We start from the raw sequence: 13,153 nt of genomic DNA on the forward strand, positions 1-13,153 counted from the left end.
ACGGTAAAAAAATCCAAAAAATACGTTATAGGTTTTTGGAGTCGCTAATTACGAATCTGGCATCCGTTGAACTCTATCGCTTCAGGTTCAAGGTCATTTGAATGTCATTTGAAGGTAAAATCGAGAAAAAACGGTAAAAAAATTTTTTTTTAATATGTTATAGGTTTTTGGGGTCACTGATTACGAACCTGGTATCCGCTGACCTTTATCGCGTCAGGTTCAAGGTCATGGGAATGACATTTTTTTATTTTTTCAGCGTTTTTTATCGATTTGACTTTCAAATGACCTTGAACCTGACGCGATAAAGGTCAACGGACACCAGGTTCATAATCAGCGACCCCAAAAACCTATAACATATTTTTAAAAAAAAATTTTACCGTTTTTTCTCGATTTGACCTTCAAATGATCTTCAAATGACCTTGAACCTGAAGCGATAGAGTTCAACGGATGCCAGATTCGTAATTAGCGACTCCAAAAACCTATAACGTATTTTCTTGGATTTTTTTACCGTCTTCTCTCGATTTGACCTTCCAAAGACCTTGAACCTGACGCGATAAAAGTCAAAGGACACCAGATTTGTATTCGGCGAACCCGAAAACCATAGTAAACCCGAGCTAACCTCAGAATACATGTTTAAGAGTGTCAAATCTCTCGAAAATACAGTTGGTGTGTAGTGGTGTTTCCTATATTTGTAGGGGGGTTGGGGGTGGCTGGGGCGTGGAGGGTAGTCCGCTTAGCGCGCAATCGACTCGGGATACTTATAAGATACTACCATGATTTTTTCAAATTTTTTGGTCCCAAAATAAATTAGGCCAAAAACCGGCCTTACCGACCCTCCCCCTTTATGTTAATAACAGTAAAACGCCAGTTCGAAGAATTTTCAGAGAGAAAAAAATAATAATTTTTCAGACAAATGGAATTTGTGTCCATAATTGAAAATTAGTCAAACAATGTTGTTAAATATTCCTCTAGACCAAAATTCATAATTTTTGCAGAAAAAATATAAGACTTTCTTTAAACAAATAGAATTTGTTGATATAGTCCACTTCGGTCCCATAGAGTTGAGAGCCATCGGCAAGCAATTTGCCAGAATAAATCCCCGCTCGTGTTTACTCACGTAAACCCGAGCTGGGACAATTTTCCGGCTTAATTGCTTTCTACTAGCCTATTGACGACCTCGCCTAACCTTGTGAGTCTTAGACTCAATGGGAGAAAGAGCGAGAGAAGCCGTAAAAGGCCATCTGGTCGACAGCGGCACGGGAAGGATTCCCCGTCCCACGGCTAGCCTGACCAGCATGACCGTGACTCATCAAGTACCTTCTCTCTCTTTCTCATTCCTCTATCCTAGCGAGGAAAGCTGACAGCGACTGCCAACCTTACGTTGACCAAAACGATACCCTCCCGAAATTATAAAATTATAACAAATATTTTTTCCTATTTCGCTTTTATTTACATTCCGGGGGAAGGCCGAGCACAGGAAATTAATCTCGGTAATAATAATCATCGCGCGCGCTATAATGTAAATTTTATTGTAATCCCGTTTATGTTTCTTTCGCTTTGTCGCCGTTTTTATTTTTATTTTCTAATTTTCCGTATTCTTATTTTTAATGTCATTCTCCTTCATTTTTAATGTAAGTTCTTAACATTTCGCTGTATTCTCTCATTTCTAATTTAGGTATTTCTTTTTAATTCTTATATCATTTCTCTACTTTGAGTTTCTTTTAACTTAGTCGTGTTTTTGTTTAATCTCATCTCGTTTTGATTTAACTTTTCGTCATTTTATTTTAACTTTTATTTTATGTCTCTTTTAACTCTCGTCGTTTTATTTGTATTTTTTACTTTTAATTTGCGTCGTTTTATTTTCCATACATTTTTTCGTTACTTACGAAACTTTTACGGAACGCCACCGTGCATTTTCAGAGTTGCCACCTGCGCGCGGCCAGACTAGAAAGAAGGGGGATGCCGAGGCGTCCAAAACGCCCCACCACCTCTCTCGAGATTCGCCGAGAGCTCCGCGCCAATCGACGGCCGGCAGCCTCTCGGACCCGCGGCTTAAAAGACGGGTGCATCGACACGAAAACGCACTCTCGCTCCGAGCACTCCGCTCTGACGATCATTCAGCACTAAATACCCTTAGAGAAAGTCTCGATACATTGTATCAAATTATTTTCGAGCCTTGAGTAAAAATAAATTTCAAATCAATTCACAGTTTTTCTTAAACTTCCTCTCCTCTCTCCTCTTTAGTGGCGGTCTGCTCTCGTAGCCCCGCCGAGCTATTTCTCTCTCTCTCTCGCACCTATCCTATTCCTAACCATCCCTTCTACCACGGAGTCTCTCTCTCTCTCTCTCTCTCTCTCTCTCTTAGAGGTCGGTCCGCTTGCAATACAGCCCCGCTACCCTCGCAACTAAACTAGAGGTCGGTCCGCTTGAAATACAGCCCCGCTACCCTCGCATCTATACTAGGGGTCGGTGAGCTTGCAAATAGCCCCGCTACCCTCGAATCTGTTTCTTCACTAGTGGTCGGTCAGCTTGAAAACAACCCCGCAACCCTCGAACTTTTCTTCTTAAGAGGTCGGTCAGCTTGAAAAACAGCTCCGCAACCCTCGAACTCTTCTTTCTCAACGGCATCGGTTAGCTCGTGAGCAGCCCCGATACTCTCTCTCTCTCTTAGAGGTCGGTCCACTTGAAATACAGCCCCGCTACCCTCGCATCTATACTAGAGGTCGGTCAGCTTGCAAATAGCCCCGTTACCCTCGAATCTGTTTCTCCACTAGAGGTCGGTCAGCTTGAAAACAGCCCCGCAACCCTCGAACTTTTCTTTTGAAGAGGTCGGTCAGCTTGAAAAAACAGCCCCGCAACCCTCGAACTCTTCTCTCTTCTCAACGGGATCCGTCAGCTTGCGAACAGCCCCGATACTCCCTGCGAATCTCTCTCTTTCTGAAGAATCCTCATCCTTCATCTATGTCTGGTCCTAATCAAAAACGCCGCTCCCGTCCCTGCAAACAGACGCGCATTCGCCGTCGCCTTGCAGCCTTCCGCGATTCCTTCAACGCAGACCACTGAGACGAGTGACAGTATCCAGCGGGCGTCGGGTCCCACCAGCCGTGACAAAACCGCATCCGCGCCAGGGCGGCGTCTCGACCACCCAGCCCCATCCAGCGGCCTTCGTCGACGGGCCTCGGTTTCCACCGCCCCCCCCCCTCACCAGATACAGCATCCCAGCGCCAGGGTGGCGCCCCGATCATCAAGCAGCATCCAACAGCCGCCGCGATCCTGCACACCTGGGCCTCGGTCTCCACCGGCCCCCTAACCAGTCCAGCGAGAGCAGATCAGATTACCAAGCAGCATCTCGTCGTCGCCACCGTCCAGCGACACTGCACCAGCGGGCCTCGGTTTCCACCAGCCCAAACTAGTCCGCCTCGTCAGCGCCCCAGCAGTCGGCCCACCCTCACCAGGCACCAGACAGACAACTTCGCAGCATCATTTCACTCGGGCCTCTGTTTCCACCGGTCCAAAACAGTTTGCCAAGCCAGCGCCCGGTTAGAGCCCCGTCATCTTTCCTTGGAAAACATCAACACCTCCCAACAACACAGTAGATCAAGGTTGGACTTAACACCATCCCCACAACCCACCTTGCATCATTGTTTAAGTAGTTAAAAATTAATCAAACAATTTTGATCAATATTCCACTATAGAAATCCTAATAATTAATAATGAAAGAAAGAAATTAAACAAAAAATAAACACCTTCATTGTATTTAAATAATTGAAAATTAATGAATTAATCTGACTTTATGTTCCAGCGGTCTAATACTACAAATGTTTGGTGAAAAATTTTTTTTTAATATTTAAAAAAATTATATTTCTTTGAATATTCTTTGTTGAAACTTTTTTTAATAACAATTAGTATTGTCGGTATTGTAAAATATTCATCAATATTAGTTTAGTAATTTTTAATTATGTTCACAAATTTTTTTTAATGTTCGAAAACGGTTTTTTTTTCTGAAAATTCGTCGAACTGGGAGTTTATTATCGTTAATAACATATATTCACTTTGAAAAAATTTCGGAATTAAATAAACAATATATTATTTATTTATTTTAAACAACTTTTTATTTCTTTAAACAATAAATTTTTTGTGGAAACAAATAAGGGTTGCTAAATAATGAAGGTAAGATGTAGATATAAAATCAATTGATGTAAACCTTGTATATTAGTTTGAAATAAATAATAATTAATTTAATTTATTTAAATAATTAGAAATTAATGAGGCAATGTTAATCAATATTCCACTAGACCAATAGTAATCATTTTTAGGGGAAAAAAGGAATTTTTCGAGAAAAAAATTACTTAAACAAATGCAATTTGTTTAAATAATGAAAAATGAATCAACAAATATTAAAGTTATTCCAATAAGACGTTGTAATTATCTTAAAGTAAAAAAAGACGAGAATGCAATTCTCAGAAGTTGGACTTAATGCAAAATTGACATTTTTGGTCTTAAGGATAGTTCTCAGGACTCTATACATTTCGGTAACATTTGCTCAAATCCTACAAAATTATTTTTGAACACACAAAAAAATTATTATTTTCTTTTTTCGTATTTGGAGTGAAATTAAGGAGGGGGGGGGGTCGTTTCCTTGCAGCATGAAAACCAAATTTTTTGATTAAAATGTATCAGTAAGACAACGTAACCGAAAATTAATTTTGTATCATAGTAAAAATCAAAAAAGATATTATTTTTATGTAAAAAGACTGTGAATTTTGGTGATAATTCATGCTTGCGGTTGCAAGCTAAACCTCCTTTCGAGAGATAATAATTTTGTTCATCTGTGATAGAGTTTAATAAAAGCTTTTTTTAAGGCAAATTTTAATTGTTCATTTTATTTACTGCTTTCCAGTTTTTCGCAAATGCTTAACAATTTTGAATTTCGAGGAATTTAATTTCTCAATTAAAACTTCATCTAGGGGGGGGGGGGGCTCAAATTAAAACACACTATCCAAAACCATTTAAAAAATACTCATATTTGTATGGTTTTGTAACAGTATAAAAATATCGTAAAAGGGATTTCGAAAATGCGACATAAAATTTACTTAAAGATTTTCAAGTATCAAAACTTTGCTCCTGAGATACTACCTTGTAGTTCGGACTTCCGAAATAGGTCTTTTCAACATTAACCTACCGAGATAAAACCTTATATCTGCACAAATCAATTTGAGAACCCTAAGTTTTCTTGGCGGTAATGTGCATATTGTAAAGAATTGAAAACTGTAAATGAAACCACAAACAAAAATTGAAAAAGCAGAAAAAGGTGTTTAGGTTTTAAATTTGATTAAAGTGCTTGATTTAATCGTATTGATCTCAGTAATTTTAAATTTAATGAGGGTTTTTAAAGAGAAACAATAAGTATAAAATTCATCATTGATACAACAAAATTAAAAAAAAAAGATTCTGTTGAAGGAAAGCAGAAAAGAGCTTCTCTACGAAAAGCTGGGGCAAGAGCCTTTTGGGTTAATGGCGACGGTAGCTGGCTTGATATGCTGTTTTATTGGCCGACCACGCCAGTTAGTCTTCGCTTAGGGGTCGTACGTCTGCCGCGGTGAGGGATAGGGAGAGTTTACTGGACATCGTAAATCTAGTTGCCGACCTCTTCAACTTACCACACTTCTCCTTACCCTACAAACCAACCTCCGTTTCTCGCTTGCTAAATACTGAAATTTACTTGGTTTCAAAGAATATTCGAATAGTAATAATCATTTTCTTCTAATTTTCTATAATTACTCTTTTATATTTTTTCCACCTAGTTTATAATATCGACATTCCCAGATAAGAAAGTTCTATCTTGTAATTTGCATACTGAAAAGCTATATTTTGGAAGTCCGAGTGATAATGTTTTATCTCAGTGAAAAATCTGGAAGTGGATCGAAATTTTAAAAACAAAATCGATTTAACTTAAAGTTTACACTTAGGAGCTTTTCGGTTCTCCGATTTTAAATGAAAAATCATGATTTTTTATTTCAAAATTGCGGATCCAATATGGCGTATTAAAATTCTTAAGTAAAACTGAATTCACTAACAATTTATATTTAATGTTTTTTTCTGCCGCTGATTTTAAATGAAAAGTCAAAAAATTTAAATGTGAAATATTGAGTCCAATATAGCAGACCTGAATTCTATAAAAATTCGGATTTACTAAAATTGTGTATGCTGGTGTCTTCAGCTGGCAGGTAAAAAATGTTCTGCAAGAAGATTTTTCGGGTTGCTTATTTCAAATACAAAATCGAAAATTCAAAATAATGGATTCAATATAGCGGATAAATTTCATTTGAAAAAAAATCGAATTATCTAGAAATTTCTATGCGGGAATTTTTAAAATTACTGATTACAAACCAACATTTTTAATTAAAAAAATAAAATAAAATATGACGGATCGAACTTGTCAACAGAAATCTGACTTAAATTTAAGTTACTGCAGCTGATTTTGACGAGTCGCTGCTTTAAAAGTTTAAATAAACTAATTTTAATTAAAAATTGAAGATTCAATATGGCAAACCAGAATCGTAAAAAATATCGAATTGACTAGAAATTAATATTCGAAGGTTTTTCTGGTAACTGATTTTAAATTAAAAGTAAAAATTTCCAAATTCAAAATGGAGGGTAGTCGAGGATAGTGGACCGAAATAGTCGAATAAAACCGATAGCCTCAAAATTGTTTTTTTTTTATCGCTGATTCTAAGTAAATATAGAAAATGTACATATTAAGAATAAAATATCCTATATGGCGTATCTAACTTCTAAATGAAAAACTGGTTTAACTTAAATTTTCTCAATTTAAAATAAAAAACAAAATTGTATTATCAAAACAAAAGTCAAAATTTCAAAAATCCAAATGGCAGATCCAATATGGCGGCTCAAAATTGTAAATAAAAACCGATTTCAACTTAAATTTGCTACAAGTGGGTTTTCCGGGTTTTGGGTTTCAAATCTTAAATCAAGATTAAAAAAATAAAATGGAGTGAAATGACATTGAATTAATTTTTTGACCCGGAATTTTACAAATTCTTAGAAGAAAAATCTATCCAAGTTCGGTTTTAACAGTGTTTTAAAATAACTATTTGAATTGTTATATTTCTCAATTATATCGTTCAGTTTACAATGAGTAATTTTTAAATCTTTTTGTTCCCAAATTTTTTATTTTAGGTTTTTATTCTTAAGCGTCCATTTTTAATTTGAAGAATTTCAAAAAAACAGTCTTAAAGTCTTAAATAATTTAAATTTAAAAGCGTTTCAAATTGAAAATTTTGGGTACACATAATTTTTATTTTATAAAATGTAAATATAAATAAATAAATTATTCTTGAAATAGATATTTACTTTAACTATTGAAAAGTAAACTAGAATTTTTTGACAAGACGATTCTAAATCCGTTCAAAATTTAAGAACTTCCAGATTTTAACGTTAAAAGTTTAACTATTTTAATTCGAATGTCTTAGTCATTGGAAAATTTTACCACCCGATTGAAACTCTATAAAATAATTTTAATATTTAAATAGCTTAATAATAATATGTTTGAAATTTAAGGCTGTTATTAAACTTCAGATATTCTTTAAGTCTAATTTAATTTCTTATCCATTCAATATGGAATTTTTTCATTAAAAAAAAAGAACAATTTTTGAATATTCACCAATATTTTATTGTTTATTTAAGACAAGTAAACTGAACCCACATATTTAAAAGTAAACAATTTGAAACTGAATTTTTCGAAATAGAATAGGCTATTTTTGCAGAAATTTCGGTACAAATTTAGAAGATTTTTAAAAATTCTAAAAGGCTTTAAAATAAAAAAAGAATATTTTCTTAAAATTGCTAGGAAAATTGAAAATGATTTTTCATTTTGAATAATTATTCTAAAAGAATATTCAAAAACATTTTTAAAGATTTCTAAAATTGTCAAATGAGAATCTAAAATATTTTAAGACATCTTTTAAAATTTGCAGAATTTTAAAAAAATTATTGGAAAATTCAAGTCATTTTAAAAGATATTTAGAAGTTCTTAAAAAATTTTAAACATAATTTAAAATTTGTAAAAGTATAAAACAACTTATAGATTTCTCAAAATTTTTAAATAAAATTTTGTAGCTTTTCAAGAAACTTTAAACTACTTCAAATGGAAATGATTTAACTTCTAATTTAAAAAGTGCTTAATACAAAAAAATAATAATTTTTTAATTTATAATCTTTCTAGCTTAAACTTGTTTAAAATAAGAGAATTTATCGAACTTAAAAATGCTAGATTTTTCTTTTTGTCTACATTTAATTCAAAATAATTTATTTAAAAATGTTTAGTACCTACGTTCCATTTTATGCGTGTAAATTATTGAGCATTTGAATATCAAATTTTTAAATTCAAAAACTTTCAAACTTCAATTTTAAATAATTTTAAATTAAAGAGTTCTACATGTAGTACTTTAATTTGTATTTTATTTTTATTACTTCAAATGGAAAAATTTGTAGCTTTAAGGTTCAAATTTTTTTATTTTATTGACCGTGAAAAATATTTGCGAACCGGGAGAAACCCGGAAAAAACCGAGAATTTTTTTCTTCGATTAAAACAGCCACCTTGAACTTAGCTCCAACTTATTTTTTCTGCCATATAGGCAGACCAATATGGCGGATGAAAATTATAAAAACAAAACTGGTTGCACTTAAAATTTCTCCTCAGAAGTTTTTCGGGTCGGACATGATTCCTGCCGAAAGTTGGAATATTTTGAGAAAAAATATAACAAAACTTTCACTATACAGTACAGCAGCGCCCTCTTCGAGATTGAACCTAAAATCCAATCGCCACTTACATTTGATTACAATTGAATAAAATTTCATTATTTGAATAAAATAAAAACTAACACTCAAGTGGAACTTTATTCAAAGATATTTTTGACAGTTTAAAAAAAATACTGGTATGGTTAATCGAGCCTAAAATTTGGTGTGCATCAGGTTCCCAAATTTTTTTCGACGGCACTGTACGTTTCTCGTAGAGTTATCCTTTTCTTAAGTTGTTTGGCAATAAAGTTTGAAGGTGTCTGTGAGGAGAAATAGTAATTTTTAATTTTAAAGATGTGTGACTTCATTCAATTATGAACTGATAGTTTCCTATAAGTGTTCCTGACTTTTGTTATTTTGGTGAAGAAATTTAAAAAAAAATGGAGGACCCTACGACAGGACGATTCATTTTAGGCGTAAGAAAAATTTATTTATTATTAGTAAAAGTAAAAAAATTAATATTTGTGTTCAAAATACGAAAAAAGATTATTTATATTTTATTGTTTTTTTTCATTGACAGAGATGTGGTTCGGCAATTTCCGTGTCCATCCGCTTCAAGCGTTACATTACGTTGCCGAAACGTATGAGTGATGCTTTGGTAACAAACCCATCTTTACGCATTGCGAAAATTAAATTGCCAAATCGTAGAACGGGATATAACTTTATCTTTATAAATTTAAATTTGTAGTATTTTGAAAATCCCAGTTTTGAATTTTTGATAATTATACAATTTTATAATAATTGAATTTAAAAAAATTTATATTTTTGCAGTTTTATTTATCTTCGTTTATTTACAAATGTAAATTTCGTGTCCTTATATTTCGGTAATTGTATAATATCGGTATTATAATCGCTTCCGCAATTTGAAATTTTTTGAATTATTCTATTTTCTTTAATTTCTATCAATGTTAACAAAACCAAAAAAAGGTTTTCTAACCATTTTTTTTTCAAATTTAACTATATTTGGCAGAAAAAAACTGTGTTAGGTTGAAAATTCATATTTTTGGTTGAATATTAAAATAATTTGCAGGAACGTTGAAACATTTACTTGAAAATTAAATTATCTTTTTAAAGGTTTATAATTTAATTTGAAAATTCTTCTCTGATTGGAAATTTAATATTTTTGATTAAAAATTGGTCTAATTGAAAGTTCCAATCTTCTGAAAAAATTTAATTTTTTTTATTTAAATACTGATGAATGTTGAAATTTTTTCTTAATAAATAATTTTTTTCTTTTTAAAATTTATAAATTTTAATAAAAAATTCATCTTAACTGAACCTTAAAGAAATTTACTAAATTTTTTGTTTTTTAATTAAAGATGAACTAGGCGTTTAAACGTTGAACTGCTTGGTAAACAATTCTGATTTTTTAAAAGGTTTTATAATTTTAATTGAAAATTCTAATATTTTGACAAAATTTACCTTTTTTATTAAAATTTAGTTTTTTTTACACAGCAAATGGAACTACTTTGGTTAAATTTTGAACTTTTTTGTTAAAAATCATTTTTTTCTTTTAAATATTTATAATTTTAATAAAAAAATTCATCTCTTTCACGAAAGATTTAATAAATTTACTGCATGTTTGTTTTCATTAGTCTCGTATTTTCAGACTAAAAATTTGGCGCTTTGATCAAAAGCTCATCGTTTTGATTTTAAAATTTAACAATTTGTTAAAAAAGTATACCATATAGCAGAAAATTAAACTTTTTAATCAAAGTTAAACTATTTATTTGATAACTGGACTTTTGTGCAGAAAATTCGCTCTATTTTTATCAGGAATTTATTTATTTATCTTCAAAAGCAGGTGTTCTATCTGCGGCTTTAAATTTCCCTCTATAAGGTGAAAATAAATTTTGTTTTACTTTTTCGTCTGGAAATTTAGCGATTCAACTTTTGGTCATAAATGTATCTTTTTTAGTTCAAAATTTAACTATTTCCTTGAAAACTCATTTTCTTGAGTGAAAATTAACTTTCTTGTTAAAAAATTGGTTAAAAATGTATGCATTTGAGTGGAAAATTATTCCTGTTTATTGAAAATTCATCTTTATGGTTGAGGATTCAATTATTTTCTCTAAAATTCGCCTTTTTCATTGAATTCAACTTGTTGATAATTCGTTTTTGTTGCTGTTGAAAATGAGTATTTTTAACTTAAAATTTAAATGTTCTATTTCTTGCTTGAAACTAAAAATTTTTAATTGTTTCAAATTCAACAATTTGGCTAGGAATTCATGTTCTTTGTTAAAAATCTATCTTCTTGGTTGAAAATTCAGCTGTTTAGTTAAAAATTCAACTATTTTGTTGAATTTTTTTTTTTTTTTTTTTAATTTAACTGTCTTGTTAAAAATTTGTCCTTGTACCTTGAAAATGTATCCCAAGCACTTTAAAGTAGCTGAGTCATCAATTCGCCGTGAGCTACCTGCAAGCTCTTCCCCCACTACTGCATTCATCGCAGAGAGTTCCCCTCCTGCGCTCCTTGCGGGAAGCGCGAACATTATCAGCCCATGCTTCGCCCCCACTTTTCTGATTTCTTTGCGTCCGCCCGGCGCACTAATCCGATAGTCAGCGCTCCAATCAGGACGGCTGACATTTCTATTGTGTTGCAGGGGCGAGCTCACAAATAATTAAATAAATGAGTATTATCAAAGAAATTTATAAAAATGAGTCAAAGAACGTGTACTACCGTGAAGATTTTATATGTTTCATTGAGTGTGTGCAAAATAATATGTATGCAAACCATTTTATTTGTAATTGAGAAAAAGCACAATTTGTTCATATTTAGCAAAGTTTGATTGTTTATATAAACTATTCAATTATAAATCAAACAAAATATTATAGAGCTAAGCTTAAACTTTAAACATTACAATTTTTCGTTTAAAATAATTTTTTATTTCAAGTGAATTCATGATATTAATATTAATATTTTATTTAATTTCAAAATACATCCACAATTGTCACCAAATAATTAGGTACATTTTAAGTGACTTTTTGTTTAATTTTCCAGGATTTTATAAAAATGTAAGAAAAATTAGAATCCTTTAAATAATTGCTTCGAATTTTTAAACGAATTTCGAAAATAATTTTCAATTTTAGAACATCCCAAAATTTCTTAAACAAAATATAGTTTCTTTTTAGCATTGTGAAATAAAAATTGTAAGCTGTTTAAAGTTTATGACGATACAAACATTTTCTTTAGATTCCTGGAAAAATTTTAAATGATTAAAGATTGAACAATTATTAATTTTTAAAGACCTAAGATTAAATAATTTTACTTCTCATTTAAAAAAGTGTTTCATTGATAAATTAAATCTCTCAATTTTGAATGTTTATTACTAAAAATTGCTTAAAAAGTTTGAATTTTGAAAGTCTATAAATGTTTTGATTCATTCTTCAATTTATTGAGCGTTTAAATAAAAAAATGGGTTTAATTTAAAAAATTTTAAATTTAAAAGAGTTTCACTTCTGGTATTTCATTTTGCAGCTCAGTTTATACTAATTAAAATAAATAAGAATTCAGCTTCAAGAGTTCGAAGCTTTTTTTGATAATATAATCATGCATTTCGAACAAAATTCATTACTGGGTATTTATATATTTCAATCATTTATAATTTTGACAAAAATTATATAGAAATAAAAATTACATATAATGAAGAGCAATTATAAACTTTTAAATGCTAACAATTATTTAATAAAAAAGCTAAATAATTTTTTATAGAAAAAATGTCTAATCTCAGAATGCTCATAAAAATATTAAATTTTACCAGCATTCAGCTGTTAGTTTTCGCGAAGATCTTAGAATGACTAATTACTGTTACGCTTGTCATTACCAAAAAAAAATATTTTTGGCCAAAATTTAGAAAGTTTAAAGTTTTTTTATTATTTTATTAATCTATACTTTTTATTTTACAAAGGTTATTTAATTGCCTAATAAAATAGATAAAAAAAATGGTAACGATTTTATTATTTAATTTAATAGCTTTAAAAAAAATTATTGTTTGTCCCTTGAAAAACCTAGCCGGCTGACGTCACAACATGAAATATCCAATATTCACCGATGCACTGATTCTTTTTACTGCGCATGTGACGTCGAGCGCGGGTTTATTTAAAATTAATAAAAAAAGGCATTTTTTCTTCCGAGGTTAAGTTTTAGTTGAATTTTAGTTATCTATAAAATGATTTTTCACAAGTACATAAATAAAAAACTAGACTAAGATACCCTGATATTAAAAAATGAATATACATTTAAATAGATCAAATTTTAATTAACTAACTAATTAATTTGACGGTATTGTAATTTATTCAGGTAATTTATTACTTCATTTGATAATACACGATG

At 31.1% G+C, this 13,153-nt stretch overlaps 1 protein-coding gene across 1 annotated transcript in view; it reads left to right on the forward strand.

The window, feature by feature from the left end:
* The first annotated feature begins 9,038 nt into the window (after positions 1-9,038).
* The window catches only part of LOC117179116, a 5,460-nt gene continuing 1,345 nt past the window's right edge, over positions 9,039-13,153 (forward strand). Inside the window, exon 1 of the mRNA XM_033370789.1 lies at positions 9,039-9,236. Within this exon, the coding sequence (XP_033226680.1) occupies positions 9,201-9,236 (36 nt within the window). The 5' untranslated portion in view covers positions 9,039-9,200. The remainder of the gene's footprint in view (positions 9,237-13,153) is intronic.

Source organism: Belonocnema kinseyi, chromosome 8, assembly GCF_010883055.1.
Source record: "Belonocnema kinseyi isolate 2016_QV_RU_SX_M_011 chromosome 8, B_treatae_v1, whole genome shotgun sequence".
Lineage (NCBI taxonomy): Eukaryota > Metazoa > Arthropoda > Insecta > Hymenoptera > Cynipidae > Belonocnema > Belonocnema kinseyi.